This window comes from Boleophthalmus pectinirostris, unplaced genomic scaffold, assembly GCF_026225935.1.
Source record: "Boleophthalmus pectinirostris isolate CB_2022bp ecotype Guang Dong unplaced genomic scaffold, ASM2622593v1 HiC_scaffold_3, whole genome shotgun sequence".
Classification (NCBI taxonomy): domain Eukaryota; kingdom Metazoa; phylum Chordata; class Actinopteri; order Gobiiformes; family Gobiidae; genus Boleophthalmus; species Boleophthalmus pectinirostris.
The window spans coordinates 31,164,089-31,179,638 of NW_026571299.1; the positions used below are offsets into that span (position 1 = coordinate 31,164,089).

General features: G+C 39.1%; 1 protein-coding gene across 1 annotated transcript in view; it reads left to right on the forward strand.

The window, feature by feature from the left end:
* Window positions 1–14,362, forward strand: part of syn2b (synapsin IIb) — a 123,385-nt gene extending 109,023 nt beyond the window's left edge. The window contains exons 6-13 of the mRNA XM_055160539.1: window positions 3–65; window positions 2,474–2,616; window positions 3,611–3,685; window positions 4,032–4,134; window positions 7,992–8,165; window positions 8,866–8,932; window positions 12,376–13,213; window positions 14,081–14,362. Of these exons, the coding sequence (XP_055016514.1) occupies window positions 3–65; window positions 2,474–2,616; window positions 3,611–3,685; window positions 4,032–4,134; window positions 7,992–8,165; window positions 8,866–8,932; window positions 12,376–13,213; window positions 14,081–14,237 (1,620 nt within the window). The 3' untranslated portion in view covers window positions 14,238–14,362. The remainder of the gene's footprint in view (window positions 1–2; window positions 66–2,473; window positions 2,617–3,610; window positions 3,686–4,031; window positions 4,135–7,991; window positions 8,166–8,865; window positions 8,933–12,375; window positions 13,214–14,080) is intronic.
* The last annotated feature ends 1,188 nt before the right edge of the window (window positions 14,363–15,550 follow it).

Consider the following 15,550-nt stretch of genomic DNA (forward strand, 5'->3'; position numbering starts at 1 on the left):
AGATTACAACTCCAAGTTTCCCTGTGGTGGTGAAGATCGGGCATGCCCACTCTGGAATGGGAAAGGTAAACTCTAAAGCAAATTTTTTGTTAGTTTAGTTTATTTGTTTACTTATCATAGACAATGCACATAAAAACATTGATCTACACAAAGAGGTAGTATGCTTGTGCCATGTGGGTTAAAGAAAAATTGTTCATTTTCACCGTTAGTTCCACCTTCATTTGTGCCATTTTAGTGGTCCTGTCATAATAATTAAAATGTTTACATGTCAAAAGTCAAATAAATAGTCTTATTTGTTAAATTATCTGTCTGATAATCTGGCTCGTCAACAGAAATTTGGAGTCCCTGGGCGAGAAGGTTAGTCTGGGTCCCATCTATAATTCATAATAATTAATAGGCAGGTTCCAATTTGGGCCCCTAAGAGCTTGGGGCCTGTGATAACAGATCCCTTTGGTCACCTCTGATAATACAGGAATAATTGTGGTTTTGTGATTTAGTTAGAATACACAGGACAAACAGAAACCCACATTACATCTGGTGCAGTTCACATTATGCCTTTGCAAACAACTGGCTGTCCTTTAAAAGCTGTTAAAAGGACAGTCTGGAATTTTGGACATAGGATCTCACTTCCTAGTGAGCCAGAGTGTTGGAGACGTGTGTAAATATTCCATCCAGTCCTTGTATTTGCAGAGGTCTCTGGTGCTAGGCTAGTGCATGTCAATGGCCATAGTTATCCTGCCACTAAAAACAGTCTTACCCACTCCACAAAGCACCCGAAGTAAATCTATTATTATGCCAGACTGTCGATGTGAATGTCTGTGTCGATAGAATGATTTTAGAAGTAAAACAAACCTAGCATTTGGAGAATTTATGTCTGAGCAGCAGCAGCGAGTTGTACTTCCTGATAGAAAGCTTGGCAGTGGCGGACTGATATCACCTAGCACCTATCTTAATGGCAAAGTAAAATTCCACTGCTGCTGAGAAAATAGTCTCTCAACATGTGAAGATTCATGTGGTGCAAGGTTAGTTTTATTTCAAACATTATTCTATCAACACAAACATTTACATTGACAGTCTGGCATAATAATAGATTCGCTTTGGGTGTTTTGTGGAGTGGGTAAGTCTGTTTTTAGTGGCACTCTAACTATGGCCATTGACATGCACTAGCCTAGCACCAGCGACCTCTGCAAATACAAGGACTGGATGGAATATTTAAAATAGTGTCTCCACTCGTCTCCAACACTCTGGCTCACTAGGTAATGAGGCCCTATGTCCAAAATTCCGAACTGTCCTTTTAAGTTCCTTTTTTCCCAGGTAAAATTGTTGTGAGAATAGCCATGCCTCTTTGCAACAATGGTTTACAGAATTGGCCTATTACCCTCTTAGATCCACTACACAGCATGTGCTTTTAGTTTCATGGTTGGGCTACTCCCCTAATGTTGGCCTTTATATAAAGTGACATTCCTCCTTTGGGAAATGCTCCGGTAACTCCTTAATGGTTTAAACACACAAAACACCCTGGTTTCGGCAGAGTTTGACCTCTACCTACTCTGTGCCTGTCTTTCACTGTCTTTCCTTAGAGACTTGGATGCATTTTAAATTCAGCCCTGTTCGCGCTGTTCGTCTCGTTGTCTGTGAATCGATCTAGAGCCTTGTTAATATTTGGGGCTGAAATCAGAGTGCGATGTTTATGCGATTCCCACCAGCCCTGATCGATCCAATACATCACATTGTGGACAGTTAAATCTGATACAGAGCACTCCAGGACTCCCGGAACATAATCTAAGAGACTGCTTATCGGCCTGTTGTCTTACTTCACTTGAGTTATCCTATCTTCAGACAAATAAAGTTACTAAATTCAAACTGACATGAAAACATCCATAACTCAACAATATAGTTTAATTCAGAATAACATTTAGGCAGAAGGATGAATAGATAATTTTAATGCCATATGGTATAACTTCAAGCAGGTTTTGGACCTTTAGTGCATCTTCCTTAAAACAGGGTTTTAACATATTTTTCCAGAAGCTTGTAGGGATGCAACAATATCCAAATCTCATGATACAATATTTTCACAATATTCATCTCACAGTACGATATTTATTGTGATATTCTGTGGAAGCTTACAGAATTGTGAATATATTACTTTTTTGGCATAATTCAAATAAGTAACATCTAAAAGTGCTTAATAACAGTTATTTCCTTATGTAGATTGGATTGAAACAGAGTAAAGGATCATGGTATATATGTAGTTCTCTCAGTTTTTAGCTTCTGCTACTAAGTTGGCGCACAGTATTTTTGTGACACTTTTCATGAAACAATATCAAGATATTTCGGTTATTGTTTACATCCCTAGAATCTTGTATTGTTCATGTACTTATCTATCTCCATGAAGCAGAATCATTGGCCACCAGCACCAAAACATACCAGAAGCCCCGATTAATTAGGTCTCATTTTATTTGTTGTTTTCCAGGTCAAAGTGGACAACGTGAGTGACTTCCAGGACATTGCGAGTGTGGTGGCCATTACTCAAACCTACTGCACCACAGAGCCATTTGTAGACGCTAAATACGACATCCGAGTGCAGAAGATAGGAGCTGACTACAAAGCATACATGTAAGTTGGATGCAGAAAAAGCAAATCAAGACTGCATTTTCTACTTCATTTCTGCCTAGTGTCTATTGCTGTCAGCCAATCAGAGCCTGTGTATCTGTGTTAGTTTTAAGGACTTGAATTCTGAACTTTATTCTGAAATCTATAGTTTGACCAGTTTCGATTAGGATTTATGTACTTGATGGAAGGAGATGCTTTAACTAAAGGGGCCCATATTACACTATTTTCAGTTGTGTTTTGTTTCATTAACACTCACTCCCTGCATTTAGGTGGAGTTATTCTCTCAACTGAAAACACTCCACCTTGTGATGTCATGTGGTATTACAGGAAGTGTTCCACTGTGTTTTTAAATTCACCTTCATTAAAATAATTTGTATGATTTCATCTCTGGAATTTCTCATCTCTACTGCTAATAAACAAAAGGTAAAAGGTAGCTGTTAACTTTTTGATCTTTGGAACTGTCGTCAGACTAATAATGTCAGATTAATACGTGTAAATGAAACAAAATACAATTCCGGGGACAACTTAACGATGTTATAACATGGCTTAAAGCTCACAAAAGTCAATTTTATGTAATATATGACCTTTAATAATCACATAGTAACATAATAACAGAAATATTTCTTGAAACCGCTTAAATGTTTTACTTTTAAGACCTAGAGAAGCGAGGCTTTCAATCTGCGCTACCAGCCCCTCCGACCACAACCAACACTCATGCACACACACTCCACTTTCATATTAGGCCCAGCGGTCTCCCATCCAAGTACTGTCCAGGCCTAGCCCTGCCTAGCTTCTGAGATCTGATGAGATTAAGCTTTGACAAGCTGGTATGAACACAACTACTTCAGATCCAGATCAAGATTCTAAATTCAAGTAATTTGAATCTAAGGCTAAAAGGTAACATTGTTGTTGAAATGTAATATTTCTAAGATTGATTTTCTATATCAGTTCAATCTGAAGTTTGCCTGTGTTTGATTGTCTTTGTATTATGTTTTAGGAGAACATCCATCTCTGGGAACTGGAAGAGCAACACTGGATCTGCCATGTTGGAACAAGTGGCCATGACTGACAAGTGAGCACCCCGGACTCACATTGTCCCTGTGACACATGACATAATGCTCCTGTCATTGTCCCATTAGTCAGACAGCACTTTGATTTTAATTGAATAATACATAGTGGTAATTATAGGTGAACATTGTGTCATACTATATGGGTTGTGGTTCTCAAATTGTAACAGTGGAACATAAGAGTTAGGCAGTCCATGGCATTATCTTACCTTTAGGGCTTGAATTTTAAAGGCCCTATGCCAAGAATACAGACCTTTTTTTAAGAAAACAGCTTCTTTGTATCCAAATTGTAGTCGTAGGTTGTTCACATTTCATGATCTGCTTTTAAAACCCATTTGCTCTCTGTACCAGGTATAAGCTGTGGGTGGACACCTGTTCTGAGATCTTTGGAGGTTTGGACATCTGCGCTGTCAAAGCCATCTGTGGAAAAGATGGAAACGACTACATCACTGAGGTATGACTTTACGGAGTAGGGTTTTCTATTTAGCCTCATTTTAGTGTTGTCAAGATACTATAATTTCAAACTAGATTTTTATATTAAGGAAAAAGGGCTCACTACTCAAATCCATTTTCAGTACCATGATAATAAAAAAATGTTTAGTAGCATGTGTGTGGCTCAAGACCACTAAAAATACTCAGAAAAGGTCCAACTTTGTCGTATTCATGTTATTTTTCAAGGTGTCAATACTTGTACAGGTGAGTCAGTGAGAAGTAGTAGTTTTGATACTAGCATCAATTAGTATCTGGGTATCAAATATTTGACAAAAATTGCATGTTATTTACAATCAAATGTATATGTTTAACTTTTTCCGTATTGTTGGTTCATGCTGCAAAATTTCCAGAGTTTATGTGGTTTACCTAAGAAGTTTTTTGCCTGTGTGGTATTGATTTAAAAACCAACATGTTTCAGTTTTTAGTATTTGCAGTGAGTTTAAAACCTGGAAAGACTTATGAGATTTTATTAATGATACATTGCCCCCCGGAGTCTGTCAGTCTATAAAAATGAGTGCCACATTGCTAATAGGGACTCATGTCTTAAATTTAGCATGGGTGCCCTGATTTACACTGACCAGACAACTCAGCTGGGAACAACTTTATTGAACCTGACCTAATTATGGAGTTGGACAAACAGCCTGGAGACGGATAGCACAGCGCACACGTTATAATCTTTTCATCAAAGTTGTCCTGAGTAAGCAGACTCTGAAAAGACAGTCTACCTCATTAGCAAAGGTCCCTAACTCTCAATCGGCAGCGTAACAGTAACTAGGAAAGCGATATCGACTAAGGGCTAAACACTGCAGAAAAAAAGTACAGTCAACATTAAACTTCATGTGTGACTGCTTTGCTGTTGGGTTGCAGTTAACTGATTATCTGGCCACTTAGAACCACACACTTTGACAAAACTTTACAGAGACAAGTGGGTTTGGTACTGTAACCTGTAGGGGTGTGCAAAAGTATCAAAATATTGATATATATCATTTAATGTGATGATATTAAGGATTTGCGCGTGACGTGGTAGTCACGTGATTAACTTTTTGGCGGCCATACTGGAGGTCAAGACTGGGATTATTCAGTTTATTTCAGTATAATCATGGCTTCTTTAAAGAACGCAAATGACATAAAATTGTCTGAAATCGCTAGCTCATTATCAGCCATCATTAGAAAGGTATAAAGCGAAAGTCATCCTCCTGGAATAGATTCCGATCTAATTCCGATGGAGCACTTTGTCAGTCTAGATAGATCCAGATATTTACAACTACTTAATTCATTCAACATTGGCCGGGTGAGAAGCATATAAATATTTTGGCAGGATGGTGAGATCCTCCTGATAACAGAGGGGAAGTAGAATGGACTCAGAGCCGGAGTTTGGTGGATAAGGGCCGGGTGGGGGGGATTCCTTGCGAGAAAAATACTTTTGGTATATATCATTTAATTTACTGTAAATCCCTTCTTCATTTGTGTGGAGGTGGTCCTTCACCAGAAATGAAATGCTGACTGCACAGCCGATTGTCCTCAGTGGGCTCCCATCCCTCTCTTTTTATGTCCGCTATCCACCTCTGTCTGCGATACTTTGGCCTCCTGCTTTTGTATCGAGTTATGTATCAGATCAGCAACTTCTTAATGATACCCAGCCCTAGTAACCTGTCCCCCAGATTCTTGAGGGTGTCATTGGCGGGTGGATTAACCAATCAGAGAAAGTTAAAAACAAACATGGCTGTTTCTGCTTAAAAAGGGGGAGTTACACCACCTGCTTGCCTCCAATGAAATGTTATTGCTTTGCCTCGAATGTTCCACAGTATGACATTAAACTTATCTGTCTATCCCTATTGACACAAGCATGACCAATTTACAGGTCAGATATATGCCAACAAATGCAATAAATACAAATTTAACATAAATACATTGAAAAACTCTTGCCTTTCCACAGATCTGACTTGTAACTTAACTTTGGAATCTTACCTACTTGTCTCCACAGAGACAGAAAAGATGAATACTGTGGGACAATCTAAGCAAAGCAAAAATATCTTCATAGAGACAAGCAGGTGACAGGTCCTCTACCAGAAGCAGTGTACCTTTACTGGAAATACAAATGCTAATTTGTCTAAAGAACAAGAACCAGCAATGAATAATACATTTAAAGATGCAATACACACTCAGTGGCCCTTTACTTGCTTCTTAAAAGTATAAATAATGAGCTTGTTTGGTATGCCGTGTCTGTGAAGAAAAATAATATTGGACAAGAACAGAAGCTTTCAGACTAATTAGACTAAGTGGGCAAGATTACAGCAGATAAACAACGTTGCCAGAGTTTGTTGGACTGTTGAAAGCTCTAAAAAGGGGCCTGTCTCTTTGCCCATTGGTTTCAACTGGCAGAAAGTGCAGAACTACCACTCAACAACCACCAAATTATTCTCCTATCCAAATTACAAGGACAAATTTAGATGACATATGGTTTTGATAAATATCCCGTCCTTTGCCTGGTCTACGGATAAACAATATGCCAGTTTGTTGGACTCTCTTAAATGGTTAAGAGGTTGCCCGCCCGGCCAGCCAAAACCACACTCACTGACAGTTATATACTTTAGAAGTATGGGTGTGGAACCAGATTCTGTCTCCTTGATTTCCCATGGGTAGTCCTGTCACAGCAACACATCTTAAAGTGTGATATATTACTGAAAAATATGGACTATAAATGAAAATATTGAAACTAAATATGTCATCTTAAGAGTGATTTTCCCTCACTGAAATACTTGAGAAATGTATGGTCTGTGTCAAAATAAACATTGTGGTTTATGGGCAAAAAAAAAAAGTAAAAAATAACTGAACTGAGAAACAGCATGTGCGGAATCAACAAGCAAAGCAGTAAATCTGAGGTGAAGTAAGTTGTATATTTTGTGTGTGTTGTAATTTCCAAAGTGGCAGTTACCAATGTCCACTAGGGGTGTGCAAAAATATCGAAATATTGATATATCGTATCATTTAATGTGATGATACAGTATCTATATCATGGACTGCTGTATCGATATATCGCCAAGAGTATTTTTTGGTGTATTTTACTAAATTATTTTGTTGTTGTTTAGAGGAAGGAAACTTGTTTATGCAATACATTTGACATTTTCATTGGTTTGAGGAGTAAAATTTGCTTTTTTCATATGAACTTTCCACAAAAAATGGTTTAAAAAAGACTTTTAGTATCACAGTCATGATTTGGCCTTTATTTTTTATTGAACCATATCGAATCGCTTTGAAATATATCGGATCAAATCAAAAGTGCACTGTATCGAGACATGTATCTTATCGTGGGCTATGTATCGATGTATGTATCGTATCGGCAACTTATTAATGATACCCAGCCCTAGTGTCCACAGTTACTAGTGTCTACAGTGTCTACAGAGAATCTTGTTGAAGGAAATGTAGTTAACATAGTTGGCATTATGAGTAAATAAGCAAACGGAAAACCTTCTTAGACAGTCATTCATGACTTAAATGTTTTATTTTTTTTTTTTAACCAAGAACTTGGAATAATGGTTGACCAGTAGGATGAGTGGGAGGAGAAAAACACAGCATAGAGCCTCATTAAACATATTAGCTCTGAATAAACACTATAATAAATAAACCACTTTCGATCTTTCCTGAATTTAGTTATGTAATAATGCATTTTAATACCACTATATTGATCCCCACTTTTTTATGTGCATAGCTTATATTTCTAGATAGTATACTTCACACCCACTTGAGTTTGAGAAAGAAGAATACATTTACAAACTCCAAACTACCCAAATGCTATACTATTTGTTGTTTTGCCTCCAGGTGGTGGGCTCCTCCATGCAGCTGATCGGGGATCACCAGTCAGAGGACCGGCAGCTCATCTCGGAGGTGGTCTTGGCGAAGATGAACCAGGCTCTCGCTGCCAAAGCCTCGGCCTCGCGCTCTCCTGCCCGCTCGCCTCAGGGCCAGAAGCCAACCACTGTGCAGCCCCAGCAGGTACGTTTTTCTTATGCTATTCCCCCAGGTAGCAGAGGAAACAGTGCTCACAGTCAGAGGCAGGCTAGTTTATATGAAAGGTAGCACTACTTACAGGCGGGCAAAAGCATTGGGACATTTTCGAACTAGGCTGTGTACACATGCATTTATTCATTATATTAAAAAGTGGTGCTGGTGAGATATATGGCCTGTCACATTTAATATAATAATAATAATAAGAAGAAAATACATTTATTTCTAGCAGTCTTTCTAATCCCTCATGGTCACAGAACAAATTAAAAACAGGTTCAAAGAAGCAATAATTAATGTCTATATTCTTTAAGAGTGTATATGTTAATAGTAGCTTCCAGACATTTTTATTATTGCATTGCTGTTATAAATAAATCCCACAGTATGGCATTAAATGTATCTATCACTTCTCTAATGAGTGCTTTTATTGTTCAGAAATATGCATTCAAACTTTGAGCGGGGTTGCCTCTCCACAGATTTGACCTGAAACTTGGTCGTGTAGCAGTTTATTGCTATTCAGAGGAAAATTCTAGGCAAAGCAATATTTTCATAGAGATGAGCGAACAGAAAAGTTACATTGTGCCTTTAACTGCTCAACATTTACGAAACATTTTGGATTACAGTTGAGCATGCTCTGTCTAACTATCTAACTAAAATTGCATTCTTGTTTCTCTTCTCTTACAAACTCCAGAGTGCTCCGCCCAAAGAAGGACTGGCAGATCCCAACAGGACCCCAGCACAGCGCCCCCAGCCACAAGGTCTGAGTACTGCGCTGCACTGAAAACAACAAAATGTGCCAAGAGTTGTGTCATACATTCCTAAAATCGCATTTCAAAAGAGATTGTATTGGTTTTTAAAGGTCCTTTATTATGCAAAACACAGTATTTTGTTTCATTTGCTCATCTTGAGTAATTCAACTAAATCTGTCACCCTCCTGAGAGCCCAAAGTTATTGATGTCCACCTCTTGATGCTATGTGCTGGCAATCCAATATGACTCCTCAGTGTTTTTAAATTCAGTTCATCTTAATCAGTGTTACGATCATTTCAGCAGCCACATTTCCTTCACTGTGCAGCTAATCATTTTGATGTCAGCAGTTACTGTTTTTAGATAACTGCTTCACTCTACAGTCCACCAGCAGTTGAAGTCCTTCTGATTTCTCCTGCTATTTTGTATTATAAATAATCAACTGCTTGCTTCTGTGGAGATGTTAGTGCTTTGCCTGAAATGGTCCACAGTGGCATTAAACACATGTATCTCGGTTTTATTCAGCCACAGGTGTTATTATTGCTCAAAAATGCCTTGATAAAACATGCATTCTCATGGTGGCAAAATCATATTATCTCTCTGGAGAACTTTCACCCAAAAAGTTATATAGTGCATCTTTAACTTGTTTTCCAGACACACTGTGCTAATTTGTGCAAATGACAAAAGCCATGGTGCTAAGTAGTTTTAAAAGAATGCATAATATAGGACTTTTAAACAACTTAACCAACTTCTGAAAAACTCCATTAAGATGTCACTGCCAGTTAACATTTTGCCTTACATCTGCTGTGCTAATTTAACTTGTGAAACATGCAGTGTTCGATTTTAACTGCAGTTAGTGTAGTGTACTTGTTCCCATGGTGATATTTGTGCGCAGGGCTAAATTAAACCTACTCCCTAGAATTGATCAAAGCCATTGTTAGTTGTCCACCAGTGACTGTGTACGCATGATTTATTTTCTTTAGGGAAATAATTTATGGATTTATGTTGCATGATGTGGTAATTGCATGATCTATGTGTTGTGATTATGAGTAATATTTTTGTGTCACTTAGAAATGCTTGAAGTGGGATTAAACACCTTTCCTTCATCTGCAACCACATTTCAAATAGAGCTGCTAAACTGCGCAGTACCTGAAGGATTAAAGAAAAGAGTGAGGGGGGAGGAGGGGCATGGTCTTGACATATGAGGAACAGTGTGATTGGTCTAACAGGTATCAACAACGCCCCTGCAGCCAGGTATTTCTAATCAGAAACTGGAATCATGGCAGTCCTATGTGATGTCACATTGTACAGTTTGTTTTTTTTTTTTACAGTTTTTGAAACAACGCAGCATATTTACATAGTTTGCACTTAAATTGCCAAGAGAATGAATAAGAACTGTAGACAATACTGTTATAACACCTGTCATGTACACAGGTTAGTAGCGAAAAAGGTTGATTTAGTGTTTAGTTCCACTTTAAGCTCGGGATATTGTGAAGGAAGATGTGCCTACAGTGGGACATGGCCTTGGTTTCCCTGAGATAAAACTATTATTGTCCAGGGAGTGTTGTGCCTATTAGACAAGCTCCTGCCTCTAGTGGCCTTATAGGGGATAACCGGTAAAGTGAAATGTATGAATAAATAATGGGACTGAGTCACACAGGTACTAAGCCTAATTGGTAAACAAAAGAAATGGTTTCAATTCCCAACTGCTAGCTATTCCATACATACTGATTGCATCTGGACCCTGTACTCTGAAACTTGGTAAGGGGTATTTTATTATTCAATTAGGGACATTTTATATATTATAAAGTTGTTTCACTTTAAGTAATTTTCTATAGAAACCTTCCAACTTCAGGGTACTGGTCCTTTAAGTTGTTTGTGGTTGATGTATAAAATGTGAGATTAACCATTGTTTTTCTATGTGGGCATGACCTTTTGTAACTTGCTTGGATTCAAACCATAGACTTTTCTCAGGTGGTTTTGTATCCATGCAAATATCAACTGTCACATTTTATTTCAATTATGTTTTTGTACAAATCCTTTTTTTTCTTTGGTTTTTGTGCGTTGTGAGTTCAAGCAGTCGTTAGGATACATTATGAAAAACTTTCTAAACGTAAGATTCTCAACCTGGCTGTCTGACATCAGGATGAGTTTTCATAAAACATTCTCAATTGATATTGAATCTGTTATAGTGAAAATATTTAATCTTTTTGTAAACAAACCCAAAATATGCATGGTTATATTGAAGATATGCTATTGCATGTGCAATACAGATGAGCCTAATACTAATATTTATAATAATACTAACAGCTAATATAGATTAATAAACTTGCCATACCATATTGTACGTAGTATATTCAGTGTTGTTGTTGTGACTGCAGCCTTCCTCTGTGCAGTGCCTCTGAATCTGCAGGGTGAGCTGAGGACACTCACTGACTATTTAGCTTTGCCTTTTTCCTTTTTTACTGATCAGTTTTGACAACAACATAATAGAAAAACAAATATGTGTGTTAAAATTATATCTAAAATTAATTATTACTATTATTATTATAAAGTCACATCTTTCTATGAAAACTCATCCTGCCTTATCTCCTCTGTTCTCTGCATGTGAATATGTTTGTGCATGTTTGACTGAATCTTGTTGAAGCCTCCTACCACTGATTTGCACTGTTTCTTTGAAATAATTGGCTTCACTGTTTCAAGTATCTTTTGTGCACAGAGCAACTAACATTGGGCATGATAGGCGTGACAGTAACTGTGGGTCTGCTGCCCCCTGCTGGTCTTTGTAGTTCAAACATGAAAATCTGCTCTAGAGATTTCCTAAGGGATCTGCTTCACAATTGCCAGGATCCTCAGCCAGTGGGAAAGTACATTCATTGCTACATTACTTATGATTTCTATAAGGTTGTGAAAGTACACATCTCCTGGCCAGTTTATTGACTTTATTAAATGGAAGTATGGAACTGTTCCATTTAAGTAGAAACCTTAATTCCATCTTCAAGGATAACATATATTTTGTTCTTTATCTTTGGTATTTTTCCTCTTATTTTATTTACTTCCTCTCTAAAACACATAAAATTTAATGTATTTTGAAGACTCCAAAAATCACCTCTGAGGGCTTCACAGAAAGAGTTATTGATGAATTTACCACTAGTAGATTCAGTCACAGGGCAAAAAAATGTTTTGCTCAGAATTCTGGTGGGACACTGCCTTATGTCAACAGTCACAGGATAACTATTAAGAACTATTCCCAAAATGGATCTTGGTGATTGTGAAAAAGCCACTATTACAGTTACTGCAAAATGTTTCTTTGTGAATTGGCACTTGAAGTAAATTGTGCATCATGTACTGCTTTTGAAGATTGTCTTTGCCTGTTTTACTGCTTACTTACTGAAATAAAAGCCTTCCTTAAACCTAAAATCATATAATCATTCATCATATTTTCTGCTTTTTAGGTGCACCAATCAAGTCCCAAAGTGTAGACCAGTCCTCTGAGTCTAAGCGGGCAACTGAACCAAAGTTTGTCCCTAAACCGGCTGCAGCTCAGAAACCAGCGCAGCCCCAAAAACCTGCTCCAGTCCAGAAGGCAGCGTCAGTCACCAAGCCCCCTGTCCCACGCCCCCCTCCGATGACCAGGGCTCCGTCTGTCTCGAAACCTGCCCCGGAACCACCTGTCTCTGCACCTGCCAAGCCTGCACCATCCTCACCTGCCAAAACAGCTCCCGCATCGCCACCCAAATCTACCACAACTGCACCTGTCAAACCCGCAACTACCACAACCCCAAAACCTGTTCCATCTTCAGCCGTAGAAGCCCCCAAAACACAGGAGCCGGCCCCCGTGTCTCCTCCCACCACAGAGCAGCCCAAGCCCCAGTCTCAGGGCTCTCCGTTAGCCGCACCAGGGAAACCCAAAGAGCTGCCCCCAAAGCCCACCCCCCCTGCCAAGCCCATCCCACCGGTGCGCAGGAATTCCAAGCCACAGCTCCAGCCAAAGCCCCAGACCCCCCCTCCCCCCAGGGCCTCACCTAAACCCGCAAGCCCCGCCCCGACTGCTACCCCCGCCTCCGAGACCACCGACAACCCCCCTGTCACTGCACCTGCCCCCACACCTGCACCCGCACCTGTCAGCCAGTCCCCTCCCAGGGTCCAGTCTCCTGCCAAAGCCCAACCAGAGCCAGCATCGCCCCCTCAAAACACAGAGCCCGCCCCCGCTGAAGGTGAGGCAGCAGCAGTGCCCTCTGGTGAGAACCCGGTGGAAGAACAGCCACAGCAAAAGAGCCATCCTCTGCTCAAGTAAGAAACATGATGATTGTTTCAAATCTTTTTTTGTGAAGTGAGTTTACTGTTTTAAATGCCATTAGACTCAGAAGTTTGGTTGCCATTATCTGTGAACAAATTTCACAAACTAGGAACTTGCTTTCACATTATTGTGCAACAGCAAAGAATAAATAATATAAAGAGTTGGGTTTTTTTTTAAGCAGTACACTGCTGTGTTCTGTCTGCATAATAAAGTATTTAATCTGGAAGAAATAGCTGTAAGCATCTGTTGTAATAGTCCAATGAGATTCATTTGGTCTTCCGATATTCTATGTTATTAGGTTCTTTTTTTCAGACCTAGAGTGTTATTTCATACCTGACAGTTTCGACTGCTCACTAGCGTCTTCCTCAGAGTGGTCAAAACTGTCAGGTATGAAATAACACTCTAGGTCTGAAAAAAAGAACCTAATAACATAGGACATCTGTTGTAAAGCCAAGAATGCACAGGAAAATTCATGCATGTGAATATTAACAATGCACCAAAGGGGTAGATACCTTCTCCTTTTGCAGTTTGAGAATCATGTAATACATCTTATGTTTGACATAATTATATTACCGGTACATAAAATATTATAATTAGATTTTAGCTATCACTGTGAATATATAATTATTTTCTATTTTCTTTTTTCTCCCCTAGTTTAACAGATTGAGGTACGTTCAAGGATCTATTCTAAGATCTTATCAGTCACTTCTTTGTTTAGTAGGGGGCCCCCAAACCTCATTTTGCATAGAAAACCTACAAAGCTACAAACAGCCTTGGTTGTGAAGTTAATTTAAGCAAATTTTGTATAACCTTTTGTGATATTAGTTCTAACCTTTGTGATATTTTTCCTCTTTCTTTAGTAAGTCGCAGTCTCTGACCAACGCCTTCAATGCCATCAGTGACTCCTCGTTCTTCCGCAGCGTCTCAGGCTCGTCCGGGGGGGAGGGGCAGGAGGAGGCCAAAGCTGAGACCATCCGCAACCTACGAAAGTCATTCGCCAGCCTTTTCTCTGACTAAACCGGTCCAGCTCCTTTTCACTCTGGCTCTTTTCCATTGTCCGGGGATGACTTGATAGACTCTAAATGTGAACCAGTCTGAGATTACGCCCCCTGCTGTGTGTTGACTGTACTGTACTCCCTCTGTCCCGCTCATCTTCATGTTAAACGTTCAGGGCCTCTGGGTAGGATGTCCTAAGAATGAGACTGTAATTACACTGGGACACTTAAAGGCATATTCTGCAGGGTTTTTTAATATCCTACTTGTGGCAGAGTGGTTAGCATTGCCTGCCTTATTAAGATGTCTGATTATAGCTATACCATATCCATGTGTATCCCAGATACTATACAGACAATGTATTGTTTAGTTGATTCATCTAAATAGTTTTTGTGAATGAAGGTGAGTGTGTTCAGATATCATGGGTATATAAATCAGTACAACAAACTCTTGCATAATATGCCTTTAAAGGTACACTTTGTAACTTTTAGTGGGCATCTGCCACCTTTTCAGGGAGATGATATTGTGTTTTCTAGAATGTTCCATAGTATGGCATTCGACTCATCTATCTGGAAATTATTCAAAGACAAGTGATTTTACTCAAAAGTACATGCATTCTTTTTGTGAGTAGGGTCGACTCTCCACTGATGTGACCTGTGGCATGGCCTGGTGGCATAACATCATTGTTTTCCATAAAGAGTTTAGTGCCATACTCTGGAGCACTCCAGGCATAGCAATAATATCTCCATGGAGACAAGTAGGTGACAGAAAAGTTACATAGTGTATGAAAGCGTGAAAGAGTAAAAATCGTAAAAATACACATTTATTTTTAACAGAACTCAGTATAAAATATAAAGATATATATTTAACAGATTTATGTCTATATATGGATTTTAAAATAAACAAAACTAATGGAGATAAGCCAGTTATTGAAAGCCAGTAGCACATCCAGATTTTGTCATTCAGTGGGAAAGATTACATAAGAATATTGAAATCCATAACAAGTACTCAAAGTGTTGTATCTAAGAAAACTGCTTGTACAAATCAGTGTCTTCTCTGCTGTTGACCATTGAGCTGACCACAGCTCGCCCCCTAGTGTCGTGTGAGGGAGTTGGACATTTGTGTGTGTTTGTCACTGTTTGCATGGCTCCATTGGGGGGCTCGATGTGAGGAAAGTTCTATCAATGTTGAGTTTGGGCCCTGCGTTGCCTCGCTCTCTAGATGTTGTAGCCTTATTGTGTACATGTTTTTCGATACACAGCTGCGTGGTTAGCTGTGCAGACCTGGGCTTATTGCCACATGCATTCATCTACTCTGAACTGCAGTCTCGAGCTGGC